The sequence below is a fragment of the Eucyclogobius newberryi genome, unplaced genomic scaffold, assembly GCF_026437365.1.
Source record: "Eucyclogobius newberryi isolate DKJ021-1_F unplaced genomic scaffold, fEucNew1.0.hap1 SCAF_12, whole genome shotgun sequence".
NCBI classification, from domain to species: domain Eukaryota; kingdom Metazoa; phylum Chordata; class Actinopteri; order Gobiiformes; family Gobiidae; genus Eucyclogobius; species Eucyclogobius newberryi.
The window spans coordinates 14,547,148-14,568,263 of NW_027315746.1; the positions used below are offsets into that span (position 1 = coordinate 14,547,148).

General features: G+C 42.0%; 1 protein-coding gene across 1 annotated transcript in view; it reads right to left on the reverse strand.

The window, feature by feature from the left end:
- chd7 (chromodomain helicase DNA binding protein 7) overlaps positions 1-21,116 on the reverse strand; it is a 53,383-nt gene that overhangs the window by 8,596 nt on the left and 23,671 nt on the right. The window contains exons 10-30 of the mRNA XM_072440914.1: positions 20,981-21,102; positions 20,086-20,329; positions 19,576-19,752; positions 19,065-19,208; positions 18,878-18,976; positions 18,563-18,779; positions 17,731-17,941; positions 17,068-17,263; positions 16,581-16,748; positions 16,211-16,390; positions 16,014-16,124; positions 14,351-14,562; positions 12,595-12,794; positions 11,956-12,115; positions 10,037-10,126; positions 8,265-8,368; positions 4,052-4,181; positions 3,575-3,681; positions 2,557-2,977; positions 1,697-1,899; positions 245-1,186 (exon numbers count right to left, since the gene is read on the reverse strand). Coding sequence (XP_072297015.1) covers positions 245-1,186; positions 1,697-1,899; positions 2,557-2,977; positions 3,575-3,681; positions 4,052-4,181; positions 8,265-8,368; positions 10,037-10,126; positions 11,956-12,115; positions 12,595-12,794; positions 14,351-14,562; positions 16,014-16,124; positions 16,211-16,390; positions 16,581-16,748; positions 17,068-17,263; positions 17,731-17,941; positions 18,563-18,779; positions 18,878-18,976; positions 19,065-19,208; positions 19,576-19,752; positions 20,086-20,329; positions 20,981-21,102 — 4,438 coding nt within the window. The remainder of the gene's footprint in view (positions 1-244; positions 1,187-1,696; positions 1,900-2,556; positions 2,978-3,574; positions 3,682-4,051; positions 4,182-8,264; positions 8,369-10,036; positions 10,127-11,955; positions 12,116-12,594; positions 12,795-14,350; positions 14,563-16,013; positions 16,125-16,210; positions 16,391-16,580; positions 16,749-17,067; positions 17,264-17,730; positions 17,942-18,562; positions 18,780-18,877; positions 18,977-19,064; positions 19,209-19,575; positions 19,753-20,085; positions 20,330-20,980; positions 21,103-21,116) is intronic.

Sequence of the window (21,116 nt, forward strand, 5' to 3'; positions counted from 1 at the left end):
GGGCTGTGACAGAGAATGAACCAAAACGAAAAGACGCGACAACTGGGATGGGAATCTAAAGATATTCTCTATGTATTCATGTATATCAATTCACCATAGATTTGCTTTGAACAACAAAAGCCTCTCGATTCCTATAGATTTGGAAAGCATAAACTGCGAGTGCTGGATTGAAAAATAAGATTGCCTGTCCGTGAGCAATGTAATAAATAAAAACATTTATTTTCAACACTTTTCCATTTTGTACCTTCAGCCTGAGACGACTTTTCAGATTTGTCATCCTCGTCCATCCTCTCCTCTTCCTCCTCCTCTGGGCTCTTTTCTGGGTCGGCCGACTTCGGAGATTTAGGAGACTTGGGGTCACCTTGTACCTCGGTCACTTCTTCCGCCGTCTTTGTTTCGGCTTGTGCTTTTGGAGAGGAGGCGGGCGCTTCATTGGTCTCAGTTTGGTCACCGAGAGCTTCAATGGGAGTCGTCTTCTCGTCACATTTCTCTGGTGAAGATGCAGCTTTCTCCGGTGAAGATGCCGCTTTCTCCGGTGAAGATGCCGCTTTCTCCGGTGAAGATGCCGCTTTCTCCTCCTTCACCTCAGTCTCGTCCATTTGTTCAACTTCCTGTTCAGTTTTAACCCCTGATTTAATAGCGACTTCATCCTTTACTTCAGCTTGTGGCGTTTCAGAAGTTTCAATTTTGGCGCCAGAACTGTCATCATTTTCTTCAGTTTCCATTTTAACTTTGTCCTTTTCTTCAACTACTGACAAATTCAGGGCCAGGCCTGCAGCCTCCGCCGCGCTCGCCAGTTCGGCCGGAGTGAGGAGGGGCCCAGCGCTGCCCTCCAACACCGATTTAGCCACGTCTCCCTGGGCGGCCGTGGTAAATCCGGACCCCCGCTGGCCCGTAAAACGTTGGTGAGATTCCAAAAAGGACAAACCGGGATCGTTGAGTATGTGGTAATCCGTTCGGCTCACTCCGTGTTTAGCCGCTCCCAGGAGGAGGTCGCGGTCATGGCGGGCACTCTCCCACCACTCGGGCAGATCAGGAGAGGGCTGGCAAAGCTTCAGTCGCTCCGAAAGCAGAGGATGAGGCAGGACTTGCTCTCGGATGCGACGCAGAAGCTCAATGCGGTACAGGGTCCGAGAGGCACGCTCCTCAGTGATAGGGTCAATGATCAGGCTGGGGTCTGGCAGTTCTGATGGGGAGAAAGATGACATATTTAGTTTGCAGAGACGGAACCAGTGTAGGGTTGCCAAAAGTATCAAAACTCGAAACTATTCAATATTAAACTAGTCTTGAAACTAAATATTAATTTGTCACATAAACAGGAGAAAATTGGACCGTTCCTAAACAGTTTGACTGATCTTACGCTTTTATCAGAACTATTATAATAAAACACGGTAAGAAAGTAGTATTCACTAGTACATTATAAAGTATATAGGCAAAAAAATAATTATCAGTGTGGTACCAAAATTGGTTATATCAAAAATGAGTTTGAGTATTGTTGCAACTCTAACCTGACCACTTCAAACCAATTTCAAAGATGCCCATCAGAGCAGTCAACCCATTTAATAATCTAGTTTTAAAATCATTTCTATAAACATTCTATCGTGTTACTTTTTTCGATGTTCGTTGGTAAAAATCTAATCCAAAACATCATTAAACTTTAAGATAAACAATCTGTAGACTGATCCATTTGACTTACCAGTGTCATTCTTCATCCTGCAGACTCGTTTACACATGGCAATAAAGGCGTAGTAGTATTTCTCAAGGCTGTCGTCTGTCTTCTTGTCCAGTCTGGCAATTGCCCTGAACTGAGCCCAATCAAACTTCTGTTTGTCTGAGTCAAAGACGATTCCAAAAGTGGAAACAACGCGGTAGAAGTCTGCCTCCTCGCGCCGGGTCCATCTATGATAAAACAGAATGCACACGTGAGTAATAATTAGAGCAAACGTTATCAAATTTAAAAGGATATGATGAATACACTTTAGTGGGGCAGGGAAGCCAAGACGTTAGTACAGTATGTCATGAGATTGGTTCTAATATCTCCCCCTGCTCTCACTCATTGTGTTTACGCTTAGCATTGTCCACCCAATCTCTGATGCAATTGAGATTATTATGAGTTGGACATAAATGGATTACTACCACATGGCAATTCTGAATTGATTAAATTAACTGAAACTACAGTTGGCAAAAGTATCAAAAAGATGATAATAGACACTTAAACTAGTATCGAAACTAGATACTCTTTTGAGGAAATGGACACAAAAACAACACTTTAACGGGACAACATGTGACATTTTGTGTGTCGTTTTAAAGTGATCTAAAGCTTTATAAGAATTAGTATTGGATCACGAAGTATTATTTTTTTGTTGAAAATGAAACCTATACCTACAATAATTGATAAATTATAAATGAGCATTTTAATCATAATCGTGGCATTTGTATCGTGTATCAAGTATATTCCTTGGTATTCAAAGTTTGGGGTGTTTGAACTGTTGCCGTTAGTGGTGTCGCAATACAAAGACAATTCCAACATTTAATCTCAAGGTGAACGGCCGTTACCTCTGTCTCCTCTCGTAGTACATCGCTCCATCCGGCATCAGTGGACTTGCAGCCAACACCGGCGACGCGTCCGGCATGAACTGCGACCCTTTGGCGAAGTACGCTCCTCCTTTGGCCAGATATGCGTTTCCGTCCGCCATGAACACCGCGGCACCATCTTGAAGGTAAGCCGTCGCCCCGCTTCCCGCCTCGGTCACCATGGATATTGATGGCATAAACTCGCGTCTTCGCCTCCTCCTGCCGTCCGGTCTGTTGAGTGCCTCCTGACGCAGCAGCTCCCGGCGGTTCGATCGCTGGTAAGCCGTGATCAGGCGGCGCAGGCGAGCGGTGAGGGCCGACGCAGCAGGCCAGTACAGCTTCTCATTGGGTCCAGGTGCTCCACTTCCTGAAGCAATGACTTGGCCGTTTTCGCCAGATTTGCCTGCAGATAAGAGGAGTGGCAAGTGGTCATTTTAATTTGTTATGGAAGAGCTGGTTGTGCATGTTTGAACCCATTCTGGTGCTTGTTCTTGTTGATCTTAATATTGAATAGGATTTGGACATAAACGGCAAAAAGTGCCACAATCTCTAATATGGTCTACAAATGTAAAGAAAATCATGCCAAATGTCAATACTAAACAAATATCACATAAACAGGACAAATATTAGACTTTTTCTGAATAATTTCAGAGTGATCTTGTGCTTTATCAGAACTAGTACAAGACCACATGTTAACAAAGTACTATTTTGTGTTGACAGACTATTGTGCAAAAACCTTTGTGTGAGTGTCGAGCCTTTTCCTAAGTTTCAAAACAGTTGAAATTGTACCATTCATTGTGACTAGCTAGGATCAAACTTCAAAACCCTTTCCTCTTTAGATTTAGTTGCAGCAGTCAGTCAAGTTGTTTTATTTTGTAATGATAGTCTTGTGTTTGCAGTGCGAGTTACAGTAGTTTACTATGGTAGTTATTTGGAGAACTGGGTGCATATGTTTAAAAGTTTCCAGTGCAATTGTCTGTCCTCTTTTCAGAGTGTTTACCTTCCGTCTCGCCATCAGCAGTGTCATCCAGAGGTGAGTTGGTGAAGTCATCCATGTCATCTTTAAAAGGCATACGCAAAGGTTTGTACTCAGGATCCTCGTCCTCACTGCAAATCACACAAACAAAAAATTAGGCTTGAGTTTAGGGAAAATGTGTATTTTTTATATACTTTTTGCCAATACAAGTTAAATGAACTCTAGTGTGGCTTCAGAACTTCTAAAATATTACATTTTGTATTAATTTGACTATGCATTTCCTAGTCAAAACGGGTCGCAACTCTGAATAGTGCTTGTTGTTATGGTAAAAACAAATTTGCAACATATTGCGATGCCCCATAATTACTGTAGCCCTCTTCTAAACTGTACAGCATTAAAAAGGCCATTTAGATTTAGTTAAATTCACTCTTGGCGACTCCAAATCTTGCCAACGCCAAAAGTAGCGGTGACAGAAGTGGACAGTGATGGGTGCCCTCTTACCCCTCGACGCCATCTGCCATCATGTCAGTGCCCCTCTGCTCGGCCGCGATCGCCTTGGCGTCTGGCATGCCCACCCGCTCCAAGAAACACAGCGCCGGGTCGGCTCGCATCGAGTTGTACTTCTCGTAGCCTGGAGACGAGAGAGACAGTGTGAAGAGGATGCAAGCACAGAGGCTGTTCATGTTTAGGAAGAGACAGAACATTTAACCCGTTTAATTTCCAAAACTACAGCTTTAAATGGTTGGTTTTATATAAATGGAGTAAATTATAATAAAATAGTTTTGGATCACACAACCTATGTTTACATTCCAATCCAACATTTTGAATTCATTGATATCTGAAAACGTCACAAGCTTTCTTGATTTACTATGGACATTCTACGCTCAAAGTAGTAGTAGTCATCAGCTACCTTCAGCCCTCAGTGAAATTGTTTAAAAGGACATCTAGTATGCTACTAAATGATACAATTGCACTTCAATAAATTCACTTTTACAGACTGCAGTGAAGTCCTAAGTGTGGCAGCTCAAATTATAAAATTGAAAAATATTTTAGATTTTGATAAAGTAATAAATTGAAACAGAAGACTCCGTGAAAATATCCCAGAAAGAGGCGATGGAAAGTTGCTAACAGAAGTGGTGCTAGGATGCGCAGACACCCTGGGCATCCATATTAAAATGAAGGGAGAGACAAAAACAGTGGCAGAAGGGCAGACCCCAGGAGCCAGCTGCTGACAGGCTCAGAGTTTGTGTGTGGACAGAGTTACCAGCATGATGCACACGCACAGCAAGAGTGTGCGCGTCGAGAGGGGAGGGAGCCTGCAGGTGCTCATTTGTGTCAAGAGAGGGAGAGAGGGGAGAGAGGCAGAAGGGGAATAAGCAAGGGGAGAGGGCGATAGAGGGGGAGGAAAGAGATAAGGGGAAGGAGAGAGAAGAAGAGAGAAGGGAGACACAGGTGAGAGAAGGAGGGAAAGGAAGGGATGGAAAGAGATAAGGGGAGGGGCAGAAGAGAGCGAGTGAGAAAGGAGGAGACGGGGAAGAGACGGGGGATAAGCAAGGAGTGAGGAGAGAGAAGGGGAGAGACGGAGCAGAGAACTGAAAGAGGAAAAGAGGGATAAGCGAGGAGAGAGAAAGGGGAGAGAATGAGGGAGAAAGAGAAAAGAGGGGATTAAAAAGGGAAGGGAGGGGAAGACAGAAAAAAAAGTGAGAGCAAGAGAAGAAGAGATAAGCAAGAGACAGAGGGGCACGAGAGAAGGGAGTGAAAGAGTGAGGGTGAGAGGGGGGAAAAGAGAGGGGAGCATAGAGGGAGGGAAGTGTCATGGCGCCCATGTGAGTGAGCCAGTGGGTGTTTGTCCGTTAGAGGCATTCAGGCAGAACAGATTAGACTGTAGGTCCTACTGAGAAATCGCCCAAAAGACGGAGGAAAGGAAGGAGGAAGACACAAGTGTATTAGGGAAAAAATGGTGGAAAAGGAGGGATGGAAACCTGAAAAATGCATAATATAATGCAAAAAGTGGAAAAGGTAATTAAAAATAATCTGTTTCTGACAATAAGCAGCTACACAATGTGGCAAGTCTAGTTAAATATACAAAAATATAAGATTGAAACCATAATAACCAAGAATAATAATTACTAAGGCCAAACAAGTCGGAATAAGAGTACCGGTACTATAAAAATTGTTTTCAAAAAGGAAAATGACAACAGCCTAGATCCAAAACAGAAATGGTTTTATCCTTGGACTCAGTGGATAAATGCCATAACTTTACCAAGTTAAAGTTTACTCCGGCACAAAATTGGCAATTTGATGTACTATGTTTGGAATTTGTGGTGGTTTTGCCGCACAAGGGGAAAATTATTCATACTTAGAAGCTTGACCAGAGGGTAAAAATAAAATGAGAAAGGAAAAAGATGAGATGCAGTAAAAAGGAAATGCAAAAAATGCTTTCAGGGGCCCACAATGAAAGGAAATTATGACGGTGTCCGCTAATGGAAAAACCAGAAAACTGGACAAGGAGGGGTTTTGTCATAAAAGTCGAGAGAAGATGACAGGGGGGGAAGAAAGAGAGTGAGTGGAAAAAGAGGAGTGCCGCCATAACATGACCACATCATCGTCTCTTTAACCTTCTTCCTCTCCATCACATTTCAATTAGGAGGGATAGGACGCATTGTTCCTAACCTCTTCTGTCACCGGCTCACAGCGCTCTGAGCCCGCAGCCAAACGTTAATCATCGAGCCCTTTATAAGCCATAACTCTTGTGCCTGTGCCGCGGTGCCGTGCGTCTGTATACGAGGCGTGTGTGTGTGTGTGTGTGTGTGCGCGTCGCTCTACCTCAGGGGCCTCCCATGTGAACGCAGATTATGACTAACTATGGGTGAGCCCTTTTTGTATTCTTCGCCCAATGTGTGTGTGTGTGTGTGTCCTAATTGAATCATGGAGGGTGGCATTGATGGAAAAATTATGACAATTACGCCAAATTAATATGAATGAGGGTCTTCATCCACAGCCCACATGACACCCATCCCATTGGCTTGTCATCGAACGTCACATTTAGAGTTAGCACCCAAAGGTGGGCCAACAGGGCGATTGAAGGAAAAAAAACACCTCATTTTCAAACCAGGCATGTTAACCATGTCATTAAACCAGACCTGAATCCCCAAATTAACACCTGTAACACCCTCCAAAAGAGCAACCGCGCGCTTAAGGAGGCGAAACGTCAGTAGCCATCAATCACAACACCGCCACATGCCGACCCAGCTGCGTACCACGGTTACCACGGAAACACCAATCAACCGGTGGCAGCGGTTGAAAGTGGGCGGGACCGTTTGTGTGTTTAGAAAAGTGTGTGAGCGACGCAAGCCGCTGGGGGTGCTGACAAGTTATGGCTTTGCAGCAGCGGTGATTTATAGCACAACAGGATTACCAAGGGCTGGATTTGACTTATAACTATGTTATAAGTTTAGTTTGTGGCACGACTAGTTATTCAGAAGTTGGTGGCAAACATGCCATTTTAAGACATAAACTTGATATCCTCAACAAAAATAGTTTGATACCAATGAGCTATGTTTAGTCACAAAACGGCATGGCTTCCATGTTTCAAATTGTGACGGGCATCTTTTAAGTTGGATTTGGCTTTTCAATTCAAATGCCAAATCTATTATTTTAAACAAGAAGTGTCATTGACTACCTCTTGTATCTGGTTTGAAACAAAATTGACAGTTACTCTTATTACAAAAATAAGCAAAAATTTACCACCAGCAATGACACTAAGCTTTTGGTCGAATTGAACCTTTTTCTGATGGTAAAGATTCAAGTCACTCATACCAGTCTAATGACTATGAAAACTCACATTACATGCAGCAGTCAGTCTCTTAAGAACAATAGTTCCTCTGTACTAATGCATTTTACAGTTGCAGCGCTAAGATATGACTGTCAAGGATAGAAAATGGGTTAGGGTTAGAAAAAATTATGCAAGTTTTACAATCATAAAACATGCCTGAACGTAAAAGTGCACTATGGAACTTTTCAAGTGGAGTCTTGCTCATTTCCTTGGCGATGTAATTACTTTGCCTATAACATTACATAATATGGCATTTAACTTGTCCTTCTCCACGGGCATAAGCAGGTGATGCCAAGATTCCAAGTTACTGGTTAGATCTGTGGAGAGGCGCTCCGGCTCACAATTAAGACATTTTCTTCAAACATAATTGGTCTTGCATTTGTTGCAGGTGTTTTTATTGCTAAAGTCTTACTGTGGAACATACCAAGGCAAAGCATTAACTAGGAATGTCAAAATGATTCGGTTAATCAACAATTGTGATTATTCAGGCCACAATATAATCATAAGAAATAAAATGTAATTTTGAAGCAGAATTTTGTCTTTTTAAGTCAATCTATCGTCCAAAAGTGCTTTTCATCCGGCTTTTTTGTTGCATTAACTTTATTTTGTCATTCAGAAGGTTATTTCAAAAAGCTGGTTACAAACTTGATGAATAGTTGGATAACAGGAAAAGAAAAACGAAAGACTTCACTGTTACTTGTTCATGATCTCAGTAACGGTTAAACGGTTAAATCGTGTTTCTTAATTCTAAACCGTCACATCCTTAGCGAGAACATATCCATGGAACTCCACCAGAAAAGTGACAGTACACCTTTACATAAACATAAAATAGCTGGTCGATGTGTACTGAACTCAAGTTGATCAGCTGCGTTTTCTTACCATGTTTGAAAACTCCAATGAGCAGAGACTTGTCGGCCTCGATGTCCCACCAGTCAGCGGGGACTTCAGCGTGGAGCGGCTGAGGAATCCAGATGTCCAACTCACTGTGGAAACAAAAGCACAACACAAGGGACTGATTAGGACAGTATTCGGAGGGTCAAGGCGGAGATGACAAGATAAATGTATAACAGACAATGCATTGGGGTCAAATGGTCAAAACAGGATTCCAGCTTCAAGTGGGATTGTGCAATATAGAATTTTTTTTATAATTGAGAATCAGACATTTCCAATAATCAATGATCAGCGTTTTTTTCTCAAGAGCCCACTGCCGATCCTCAGTCAGTAAGGGTTCTGACTTAGAATAAATTAGACTACGCTGTATGTGCAAAGGAAATTAAGTCTGTATAGTTTATGTCATGTGAGTTTCTGGAACCATAAAACAACAAAAAAATTACATTCGTAGTGAAATCAAATTGAAAATCATAATCTATACTAGATAGAAAAAAATACTGGTTCCATTTGTTGTTCGCTAGTTTCGGCATTATCGAGTAGAATACCGTTACATTGAAAAGGACGGAAGGTTTTCTTCTGTGGTCAAGTTGATGTCTACAAAAACTACTCCCTACCTACTTTATGAACAGGCAAACAATTTGAAAACTTTACCCAAAAACAAACTGGTTTAACTGTCAAATTAGAAACTAAGAATCTGGCTAAAAAGCGTATTGTTGCGCACGTTAATGCACCAGATTGAACATTTCAGAGTAATTTTGTGTTTTGGAAAGTAGTAAATCCTCCATTATGAAAAGGTGTTTGCAGTTGGTTAGTGGGAGAAATCACACAATGGAAGCAGATAGACCGAGGGTGACGGAGGAAGAGAAGAACCAGAGAAACGCTCCCTTATCTCAGCAAACAGCAGCATGCCCGGCCTTGGCACCTCATCGACAGACTGGCATGCTAAATCCCCCTGGCATATGTTGGCACGATGGCAACCCGTATGCTCACGTCTGGCACGCGGCAACGCACGCTCACACACACTCAGGGGCCTGTCACAGTAGCCATCGGCCGGGGGAAGGGACGGGGGGAGGGACAGACCGGAGAGATCGGCATGAAGTGCACGTGCAGCCCATTATAAATGCATTCACATCTGGGTGAAAGGGTGGAGAGCGGGGGATGGGGACGTGAAGATGCGGCTCAAGTGCACCGCGGAAGAAGAAAAAATAAAAAAATGGAGAAGAGCGCGATGGACAGATGGCAAGAAAGTGCAGAGCGCAACTGAGGGAAAGGTGCAGCGAAGGACCGCCAGATCAAGGAAACATCCAGCAGTGTACGCTCCGACCGCTCTGAGGGGCCGTGCACAACATGCTAATGAGCCAAGCGTGTCAAAAAATGCAAAAAACAAGACTAAATGGGTCAAATTGAAATAAAAAGCACATTCCCCTGGTAGTGTCAAACAGCGATGAGTGTTGTGTCTGTCAGAATAAGAGAAATCCTACAAAAGAGGCCAGTGGAACAGACCAAAATATATCCCAGTAATAATTTATAAGATTCATAGAAGTATCCATCTCTCCATTACAGCCGGTCATGATACATTCGCTGCATAAAAAGGCCTTTTATCTGCAATAGCTTAACACTCAAACTAAGAGGGCCATGGAAAGTATTTTTAGTTTTTGAAGAGGAAAAATATCAACAAGTAAAGGAGATGAATACAAATAACTGTATATAGTTTTATTTATTAGATCAGAATATTTGACTGTTCTAAAAAGACTACAAACCTCGAGTCTGATCCTTCCAAGATGCGTTCAGCCAGATCTCCAATCACTTCCTGCCTTAGATAGTAGAGCATCCTCACACGCAGCAGCACCCTGAAACAAGAAAAGTTTGATTCAGTTGCAAAACGCTCAAAAAAGGCCACAGATTGGCACATTTCCCGCTAGAAATATGCCTCACAACATATGAGTCACATCTGATCTTGTGACATTGAAAATAACATGGAGATCTGCTTTATCTGTAAACATTTGTCACCATATTAGTCACCAGGATTTATGGCCAATAACTCTTGAGGAGTGGAGGAGGGGGGAGGAGACGAGAGGGAGGAGTAGGCAATAAAAGACACAACACGTTGGGACGGAAAAGAGGGACAAAAAGTTTGGAGAGGCAGCAAAAAAGGCGAGGGGGAAGGGGGAGGCCGAAAAGTCATTTGCAACTCGTTCTGGTGTGGGGCGTTTGTGCTTGAATGGCATCGTAAGTTTGGTGGGTGCGTGCGCGTTAGCTGGCAGCCTGTGTGTGCTCATCCATCAATGTGCCAGGCCTGATTAGCCACACAACGCTGTGCTCCAGCCTAGCAGATGGCACCACATAATCACCCCCAAGTGTGTGTATGTGTGTTAGCAAGCGTCTTTCACCCACTTCCAACAGGTCTGCCAGCAGCGCACCTGGTCTGGCACCCAGCCACGCAAACGTACACAAACACAAACAAACTCCCTCCTCAAGAAAAATGTGGAGGAAAAAAAGAAGAAATCTGGAGATTCAATCTGGACTATGGGGTGTTTCTCCCCGACAACAGCACTGACCAGTCAAATCTAAAGTGACTACAGTGGCTAGTCTGTCCATACGGATATAGGACAAAGGCAAATGATCCCACAAGACGTGTAGCAGCAGTGACGCAACGTCAATTTTTATAGTAAGGAAAAATTGACCACTAATTGATGAGAAAATTCAGCAAAAGGTCACCATAAAACATATGTGGGTAATATATGTATAATGTAAAATAGAGTTATTGTAAAAAATATGCAACATTTGAATATTTTGTATATTATTTACCATAAAAAAGGATAATACTTTCTGCACTTTTGTGATTCATTTTATTGACATTTCACAGTTTGTCTGATAAATAAACGTCAAATAATACATGCGAAGACATGTTTTAACACATTTCTGTTGGATTGACGTAATATTGTCAACCATCAAACAGAAATGGAGGGCTAAGGTTTAATCTTCCTGTTATTTATAATGGGTTACTGAACCCCTGGAAAGGTAGAGGACCAGGACAAGGACATTTAGATGCTAATCAGGTACTCGGGGTGGTTGAGCCAGGGTCTCACAAAGACAAAGAGGATTCTAATAGCCCATTAAAATTCTGAATAGGCTAGCTCGGTAGATACAAGGGGGGAGTTTCTGTTGAAACAAACAACTCTTTCTACTTCAGGAAGGCTCCTCCCAATGGGTGGGTCTTACCACAGAACAGTTAATATCGGAGTTCTCGATCTAAATTCTTTTATTGACAATGACTCTTGGATGAGAGTCGAAACGTCTATTTTTTCAAACTGAGTCCAGATGACTACAACTGAAGCTTTTTCTACTATCATTATAAAAGGATACAAATTGAAGTATTAATTTTTGTCAATATCTCCAATCTTTTTTCCAAAACCTCATTTCTTTTATGGATTATGGAGCAGAGCGTCCAGTATCCACCCCAGTAGCCCACATGTGGAGCAAACGACTGACATGATTGACACCTCACTCACCTGCTGTTGGCATCAAAAAGAACCCAATTTCTACAGCGTTTAAATAATTAAAATCCACTATCCATAATTGATCAAAAGCTTGAGATTTTCAAATATTGGAAGGGAAATTGGCGAGAGGCATTTTGATAGACTGTGCACAAATACAAGCGCCTAAATGTAAGTCCTACTTGTTGCAGTGGTGTTTCAGGTGTCTCTTGTAGCTGTCCTCTTGGAGTAAGTGATCAGGATTGCAGCTGGCCAGCCACTCCGCTCGGGGCATCTGTGTGGCAGGGGCCGGGAGCTTCCCCTTTTTGCCCTTCCTGCCACGAGGGACCGGGGTAGAGAGACCTGGGGAGGGACAAAGGGAATTAATTTAGTGTAATTAGAGGGTTGTAGTCACTCACAGGGCAAAGGTTTCAAGCAGGGAATGCCAATTAAGTTAGTCGATAATCGTGACAATATTCTCGAAATAACTGAAAAATAGAACATATAGCCATCTTAAAAGCAAAATTAAGTTATTTGAATTCAATACATACTGTAAAGAAGTAAGCTTGAATGTTAAAATCTTTTATATCTGGCCGTTTATGTCACATTCACTTTAATTTTTCATTCAAGAAGTTTGATTCCATAAAGCTGGTCGCATACTAGAGATTAATAGTAATTTATTAGACAGTTTGAATGATAAAATAAAGGATTTTACTGTCGTTTCTTCTCACAATAATCTTAAAACTAAAATCCTAGTTTCATGCAGGTGTGTTTTAAAGCCACCAAAAAGAATAACCAACTGTAGCTTTTTAGTGTGTGCACGTTTTCTGCATAAAATGTACCTGAATGGTTGGTGAGTGTTTTGGTCGATCCGTCCTCGCTCGGGGTGATCAGGTCCCAGATGAAACTTTTGATATTCTCGTCGCCGCGGTAATGCAGCAAGCAGTAAGCCAAAAGTGCTCGGCAGATCTTTTCCACATCAGACAACTGAAGGGGGCGCTTGAAACGGCCGTGAGACAAGATATCTCCCCATCGTCCCCATCTGAAGAAGAGAAAGACCCGTCAGTGAAGCGTCACATCTAACCAAGGATAAGGAGCACCAATTAGGCAGGCATTTTGCAGTTGGATAGTCAAGTATATTGACTTGCATGCATTTTAATGTTTATTTAATTGATTTAAACTGGCTTTGAGTTGAATGAGTACATTTTAGATTATTAGTTGTTAAGATAGTGAATTAAGATGCAGTGAAAATATGAATTTTATTACAATATTGGCCACAGATAAAACTAAAGTGATGCTGCTTCAGGCCATTCTGATTCTGAGTAAATAATCGATAAGATGCGATTAAATCCATTAACTTGTTTCAGTCCTTGGAATCTGCAGTGAGCCCTTCAAGCTATATTTAAGCACATAAAAGCTTCAGAGCGCTTAAACTAGAAACATTTTCGTGTACTCAATTTATGACCTCATTTCCAATCCCAAGACCCACCACAACAACAACTCTAGCTAGCTGTATTCTCCGTTTTTTTCCCCCCTTCCAAACTGGTGATTTAAGTGTTTGTGGCAGCCCAACGAGTGCCACCCAGGCTAAAGTGGTTCACAGCCAAACCCCCCCCAAGACCATCACACCCAGGGAGTCAACTGCCCTCGAGGCTAATGATGCAGCGGACACCATCAGATCCATACACACTGCATCCTCCTAATTTCACACAATAACGTTCATGGGATAGAGTTGGAGCATTTCTCGCTTGGCCTGAAAACAGTGGGAAGCCAGAATATGGATGATGGGAAAAGACAACAGTGCAGTGGGCAGAGGGGACGGCCCCGGTCAGACAGTGTGTTTTTGTGTCCTACAGCCTCGGGCCACAAGACTAGACTGGAACAATAACAACGCTGACATCTCACTAGCACCACTGTTCTGCTCTGCACAGGCACAACCAGTCAGCCATGAAAAGGGGATAGCGAGCTCTGGTAATCAACAGCCCCAGTGGTAAACATGTAGAGGTTTGTGGTGAGGCTGTGTGGCTACGCAGTATGTATCAAATATTGGGGAGCAAGTATGGATTATAATGGTGGATATGATCATTTCAACGTCAATATAGTCAAAAGTCTAAGCACTCTTTTTAACAGTCCAAACTGAGATACAAGTCCTAATAACAAACAATGTAAGTTTTTTGTTAATATAAGATCATTATATAAAACATTTGTAGATTTTAGAAAACAACCCTGTGTAAAAGTAGTTTAGAGACTATTATTTTGATTAATGTTTAGATAGATAAAAGGCAAACATATGTTGAATTAAAACTTGACAGACAAAAATTACAAACTGCTTTTGCGATTTGAGTTGATAACGCTGCAGTCTGTGTGATAAGACTTTGGAACTTGTTTTAGAGTCTGTACAGTCCACAGATCAACAATTATTAGTCAATGATTATTTAAGTAGTTGATATTTCTTGATTGATGATTGCAGCCCTAGAGAAAGACACTGAAGTGAAAAGGTAGTGTCCTAAAAGTGTAGAGTGAATAAAGGGAGATCTCTAGATTGGCGCAGGAAGCAAAATAATTACTTGGGGGTGATTTAAAACAACCAGCACTGACCCGTAGACGAGGAGGTTCTTCTCCACTCTGAAGCACTCGGACCGAGGGTAGCCCTGCGCCTTGTCTTGCGGTCTTCGCGGTTTGGACGTGGGTTTGCTCGGTTCATCGTCGTCGCTCTCCAGCTCCGAAAACTCCATCATCTCGTCCTCTTTCGCGCTGCTGAAGTGGCGCGTTTGCTTCCTCACTCGAGGTGTGTCGATCACCAGTGTATTCTGCAAACAAACACAATATCAATACGCCGTACTAGCACATTTTTAAGTATATTTTTGCCTTTATGTTTAATACACCTGCTGAAACAATACAGATGGGTTCAAATCCTCCAGCTACGGCATCATCTGTCTCAAACACTATGCAAAACACCTTCTGGTTAGCTTCTACTTAGATGCTCATTTGTACATTTGCTGCTTGCTTGGTTTCGCCTGACGCGAGACCAAGGAAAAACATGACATCTTTGCTACAAATCTCCGTAATTGGATATTTGGCCCCTTGTTTCATTTGTGATGCTGAGAAAATTGCCGCCCAGCTCTGATATAAAGTGGCATTAATTATGTTGTCTAATGAAATACATTTTTATTGCATTAATTTGATCATTTTTCCCACTTCTTCTCAGAATCCACATTAATATGCGCAAACATGGCGGTAGTTAGTTTCACAATTATCACAGAGAGACGCAGTCATTTTCATTTCAACTTCACAACATCACACAATAAGAAAATCCCGGGGGAGCAGCCTTGAGTGGAGTGTATTCAGGCTCGTAGCTGGATTAAGTGTTCCAGTGGAGGGCCCTTAAAAGAGGCAGCCACAGCGCAGAGAAAAATTGAGGATAAAATGAGGGGGGGGAGTCAAACAGAGCGTACGGATTCGGGCAAAGCTGGAAAATAAAGATCCACGTTAGCGGGAGTGTGTATGCACAGTGCAATGGCTTAGCTCGCGTTTCCGTGCAGTTTTTTTTTGTGGGGAGCGCGAGGCCTAAGTGATATCTCTGTACCCTCCAGGCATCTGCGCTCTGTTAAGTGGAGCTAAGCAGCTTACTTGCGCGCTCAAACACACACACGAGAGCAGGGAAACACGGGTAATTAAGGAAGAGAGGAGATTCCCAACTGTCAATATTAATCTCTCGCTCTTCCCCCTGTACCCTGCGCGCCCGGCTTCCTGGTCGCCCCTTCCTTTCTTAGTCACAAGCGATGACTAAATACCACTGATAGTAGTAGCTCCAGAAGGGGACCACCACCAGCTGTGTGTGGCGTAGGATTTATAACAGCAGCAGGTGTACTCTGTGTGGGCTGTAAAAATACAATTTGAATGTTTTTGTATGAGTGTGATCAAATTTTAACTCTTTGGAGGGAAAGAAAAATGGCGTGTCACAAGAAACCATGCAATATATTCAAATATTGTAAGGGGCATTTATGGCATTTGGTACATTGATCTTAATGAGAGAAGCTCAAGCCGGAGTACAAGTCGTCACCTTCCTGTGTAAGGCAGATTTCTCTTTCTATCACCAATTTCAAGTGAACAGGATAGTTACAGCTTAAATAATTGAAATCATATCATAATGAGATGATAAAGCAGTACTGTAGTAGTATGTTGGTCATTGGTACGGTAGTATGATAGAACACTCTTTACATTACTACATCTGTGACTGACAACTGTCTATGGCACTTACCCTTCCATTTATGGCATCAAGGTCCAGTTCAGCCTTTTTAGCCCATTTTTGCCAGAAATCAGGATCCTCCAGAGAAATATCTGTTCTGTTTCCAGTTGCAACAAAGCTGGCCTATTGACACAAGAAACGTGAGATGAGAAACCAGTTCATACTTGTCCAAAACTATTACATTTTAAAGCCTTGAGTTTGTATTTCACCTTGGCGAAAGTGGAACCCTTGCCCTCAGACTCGATGGTGATGGTGTGCGTTCGTCTCTGAAGGATTTGGTCGATGTCCTCTTCACAAAACTTGGATCCTTCGTCCTCTTCGTCCATAAGAGCTCCATACGCACCTTTTCTCAACAGGTCCTCAACCTCCTTCTTGGACAACTGCTGGACCTACAATAACACATAATAATTACAATAATTATGTCTAGTCATCATTTCTGAATTAGGGTAGCAATGAATATACATAACAAACCAAATCAATAACAAATGTCAACACTAGAGTCGGATGAAAATTGTCAGGTATGGAAACGCCCTCAAAATGTTAAGCTTATTATACCACTAAGAGTGAGTGGAATTTTACCCCGCTGTTGGCGTTCTCGCGGCCGCTCATGCTCTGCAGCACGGCCTTGTCCAGCCCCAGCTTCAGACTGGCCTTGTCGAACATCTCCCTCTCGTAGCTGTTCCTGGTGATCAGACGGTAGATCTTCACCGCCTTCGACTGGCCGATACGATGACATCTGGCCTGGGCCTGGAGCAAAAGGAAGAGTTATGAAGTCACCAAGACGAGAGGAAATACTCTTCACTAAAGTAATTTGATTCTGACTAAATCCACTAGTAGCGAAGATCTAGCCACTGATGTACTTGATAGAAACATGTGCAGTCTTTTACCAGTGACGAGCAAATGTGCATGTAGCGTATTCAACTTGTTTCAGAATAAAGCTTTAAACAGAACTCAATAGGCTGTAAACTGATTCATACAAAAAAAACTATACCGGTATAAGTTTTATGCAACCTACAAAACAAAACGTTGCAATAAGGAAATGAACTGCAAAACTATATCGACTTACCTGGAGGTCGTTCTGTGGGTTCCAGTCAGAGTCGAATATGATACAAGTGTCTGCGGCTGTGAGGTTGATGCCCAGCCCTCCCGCTCTCGTACACAGCAGGAACACAAAACGATCAGAGTCTGGCCTCGAGAAGCGGTCAATCGCCGCCTGACGCAGATTTCCACGAACTCGGCCATCTATTCTTTCATATGGATATCTAAGAGGACCAAAGCGCAAAATTAAAAATCGACGAAGGAGAACAGGATTGCGAAACACAAGATAATTCATATCCTGGCCTAAATTTGAGCAGATGTGACTCTTTGAAATGACACCAGCAAATCACCAAGAACTGTTTTTATTTGTACAGTGCGCAATAATAAATTAACCAAGACAAAGGTTATAGGAAAGGGTTAATACTTAGTTACACCCGAGCAGGCTGATGTAAATGTGGAAATAAAGATTAAATGTATATGGAAAAAATGACCAAAAAGGAAATAATTCAAATGCTATTCTAAAATAACATGTATATATTTATAAGTGCAAACATTAGACCTTTTAGTCATTGTTACCTTAACGATTAGATACTGTATTTTAAGATTTTGACCCCTTTCATCTATTTTTGTGTGCCAGAGTTCATCTTGGGAATAAAATGTTGAGTCCATCTGAACAGAAATGGATGTTTACCGTCTCTGAATGAGGTAGTCCTCCAGGATGTCGAGGCAGCGGACCATCTGACTGAAGATCAGGACTCTGTGGCCTCCAGCCTTCAGTTTGGGCAGCAGTTTGTCGATGAGTACCAGTTTCCCAGCAGCTTGGATCATAGCCTGGAGCGCCATCTCCGGCATGTCCACGCTGTGAGTCTCCCTGAAGTCCTCAGCGATCTTCTCTTCAGCTCCTACACTCGGCGTGATACAGTAGTGATTCAGCTTAGTTTTACAATTTCAATGCCAACATGTATTTGCCAAGCATTGCATAAAGACATCCTCTGATTCATTTTTGATCAATATTGAGCACCACAGAAGATTGTGTGCTCCAAAATGGCATCTTTTGTGTTCCTGATCATAAACCCATAACAAACTGGCCTGTCACAATAATTACGATATTGACTAATTGTTCAACAAATTAAAGCTGATATAATACATTTTTGGCTCAATATTTATGGTGCGTACAGAACTTTTTGTATAAAAAATTTATATAATAATAATTTATATGATTAATTATATAGATACTGAGCATTAAGGGTTTAATTTAGCTTTTTATTAGTTACAGATAATGTGTGTATGATATTATACACTTAGAAAAGGGTTTACTGGATTATCTGAATTTAAAGTTATTGTGTAAATTTAAAAAAGTATCTTAAAAATGATCATGACATAAGGCACTTAAAACTGTTATCGTGACGGGCCTATTTGAAGCTTGACAGATCAACTTAAAATGTCCACTTCCCAATATCTCTCAAGAACAAGTTAAACATTGTATTACTGTATATAACACAATAATAAAATTGCATATATACCATTGATGAGGTAGGGGTGGTTGCAGCACTTCCTCAGCTCCATCATGGTGTTTAGTAGATTTGGGACGTTGGCACCTCCACCTCCTCCGCTGCTGCCGCCTCCTCCTCCTCCTCCTCCTGCTCCTGCCGCTGCTCCTGCACCCCCTTTGGCCAGGAACGCAAAGTTCTTCTCCAGGATGGCACGGTAGTACTTCTTCTGGATGTTTGTAAGCTCAACCTAAAACCAGAACACAATTCAGTTAATGCTTTTAATGTCATTCTAAACAGAAGTGAAATAGTAAAGTAAGTTGAATTCTGTGTGAAATAAACTTTTACCTCAATAATAGTCTCTTCTTTTGGGGCAAGATTTTTTTCCACATCTTCCTTCAGTCGTCTCAGCATCATAGGTTTAAGGATGGCTTGCAATTTTTGAACCTAAACCAAAAACATTATCAAGCAATGGTCAACGAATATTAGCAATAAACTTTGGGAAACCCAGGACCACAATTTGCACTCGTCTCACCTGTTCTTCAGTTTTGAGGTCGCCAAATTCAGTCATAAAAGTCTGTTCAGAGGGGAATCTCTCTGGCTCCAAAAAGTTGAGTAAGCTGAAGAGCTCCTCGACGGTGTTCTGGAGGGGAGTTCCTGTCAACAACACTTTGTGCTCCTGGCGAGAAAGGAAGAGACAGGAACAGACTTATTTAGAGACCAAAAATGGGAATCAGGATGTGCTCTGGGACTTTGCCTTCCAAACAAGAGGAAAAAATAGGAATATGCACCAAATATGCAAAAAATACACTGGATATCATTATAGACCTCAATTGTTGGGTCAACAAATTCCACTGTCCTGTTATTTGAGATTGTAGGCAATGTCACTTAATTCACACAGTTTATTTTTAGTATACTTTTAATGAAAATGCATTATAAGCCTAGTCAGGAAAAGGGCTAGCTGTGTTGCGTAATCCTACCATGCATAAAAGATTGTGAAACGATCCAGTATTCTTTATTTAGAACCAGACAAAAGCTTCACTCACCATGTCCATCATTTTGAGTCCTTCCAGTAGTTTGCAGTTTCTGTTTTTAAGGCGGTGGGCTTCGTCGATGACCACACAGCGCCACGGGACATTGCGGAGCTCGGGGCAGTCGGTCAGGATCATCTCGAATGTGGTGATTACAGCATGAAACCGATACGCTCCCTTTATTACTTTACCCTGGGTCAAGAGGAAGACAAAGATCAGGCAAAGGCTAGGAACGAATTGTGAAAAAAATAAAATCTCCAATAAAATATCTTTGAAATCTTAAAAAAGGGATATTAAAACATGCCATTGACGACAACAGCTTACACCAACCATGTATATTTGGGTTTTTCGAGACTATGAGAATTGTGTTTTAACTGTTCTTTTATGCCAATTAAACAACAAAATAAACAATACAAGTCAATAAAGGTACTCCAGACTGACAACCATTGATAAAATGTAATGAGACTCTGAACAGAGATTAAATGGTAAAACGTCTAATTAAGTCCCATCATAGGAGTCATTTACCTGTGCGTCTCTGTAGTACATCTCGTAGGCCTGGATGGTCTTCCTGCTGGCCTGGCTGCCGTGGTAGACGATGGCGTTCAGTTCGGTCCAGGTCCTGAACTCCCGCTCCCAGTTGGGGATTGTGGAGAGCGGCGCGATGACCAAGAACGGCCCCTGAATGCCCTTCAGGTAAATCTCATAGAGGAATGTAATGGACTGGATGGTTTTTCCAAGACCCATCTCATCAGCCAAGATACAGTTACGTCTGTAGAAGAAATGATAAAGTGTGGAAACATTTGGTAACAGTGCGGTTTTAAATGTGCCAACCATCATCTGAATGCTAAAACATTTTCATATGATCCTGGGAAAATACGTTTACGTTTTTCCTGTTTCCATTTTCTATTCTTTGATGTTCCAAAGAGGTGGGCCAGTTTTCCACTAATCTAATGGTTGTTATGCATTTTTGGATTTCATTTAATTTCCCATACCCTAAAGTCAGTAGGAAACCAGGCAATCACCACGGAAATTCCAAGACCAAAACCAGGTCTAAACTAGAATCTACCCAACCAGAGTATCTGGTATATAATATTAACCAAATACAACCAGGACTGGGCAGAGGCCTATACTTTAAATATATACAACATATATTTGAGGACAAAATGGTACAAAATCCGGCTACAAATTAAACTCATGACCACAGCTTGAGACCTATTGATCTAAATATGTGCCATTCTAGTGCGATTAGTATATTCAAAGCCCAGATGGCACCACTGGGCAAACTTAATGCCTACTATTCAGACTGGCCAGTTAATGTCCTCCTTAATGTCCACTTAGCTCTATTAAACGGATGCCATGATGAGCGCGGTGTGACAAAGGTGCTGCGAGACCCATTCAGACTTAATAAAGAGGGACTTACGAATTGTACCAGTTGAAGGTTAGCCAGTTGAGGCCTTCGAGCTGGTACTCCCTGAGTGCGTTGGCGTTCCTGTAATCTCTCGAACCCTCCAGCTTTTTCCAGTCTGCTGTGTGCGGCCGATCCTTCAGGGAAAAAC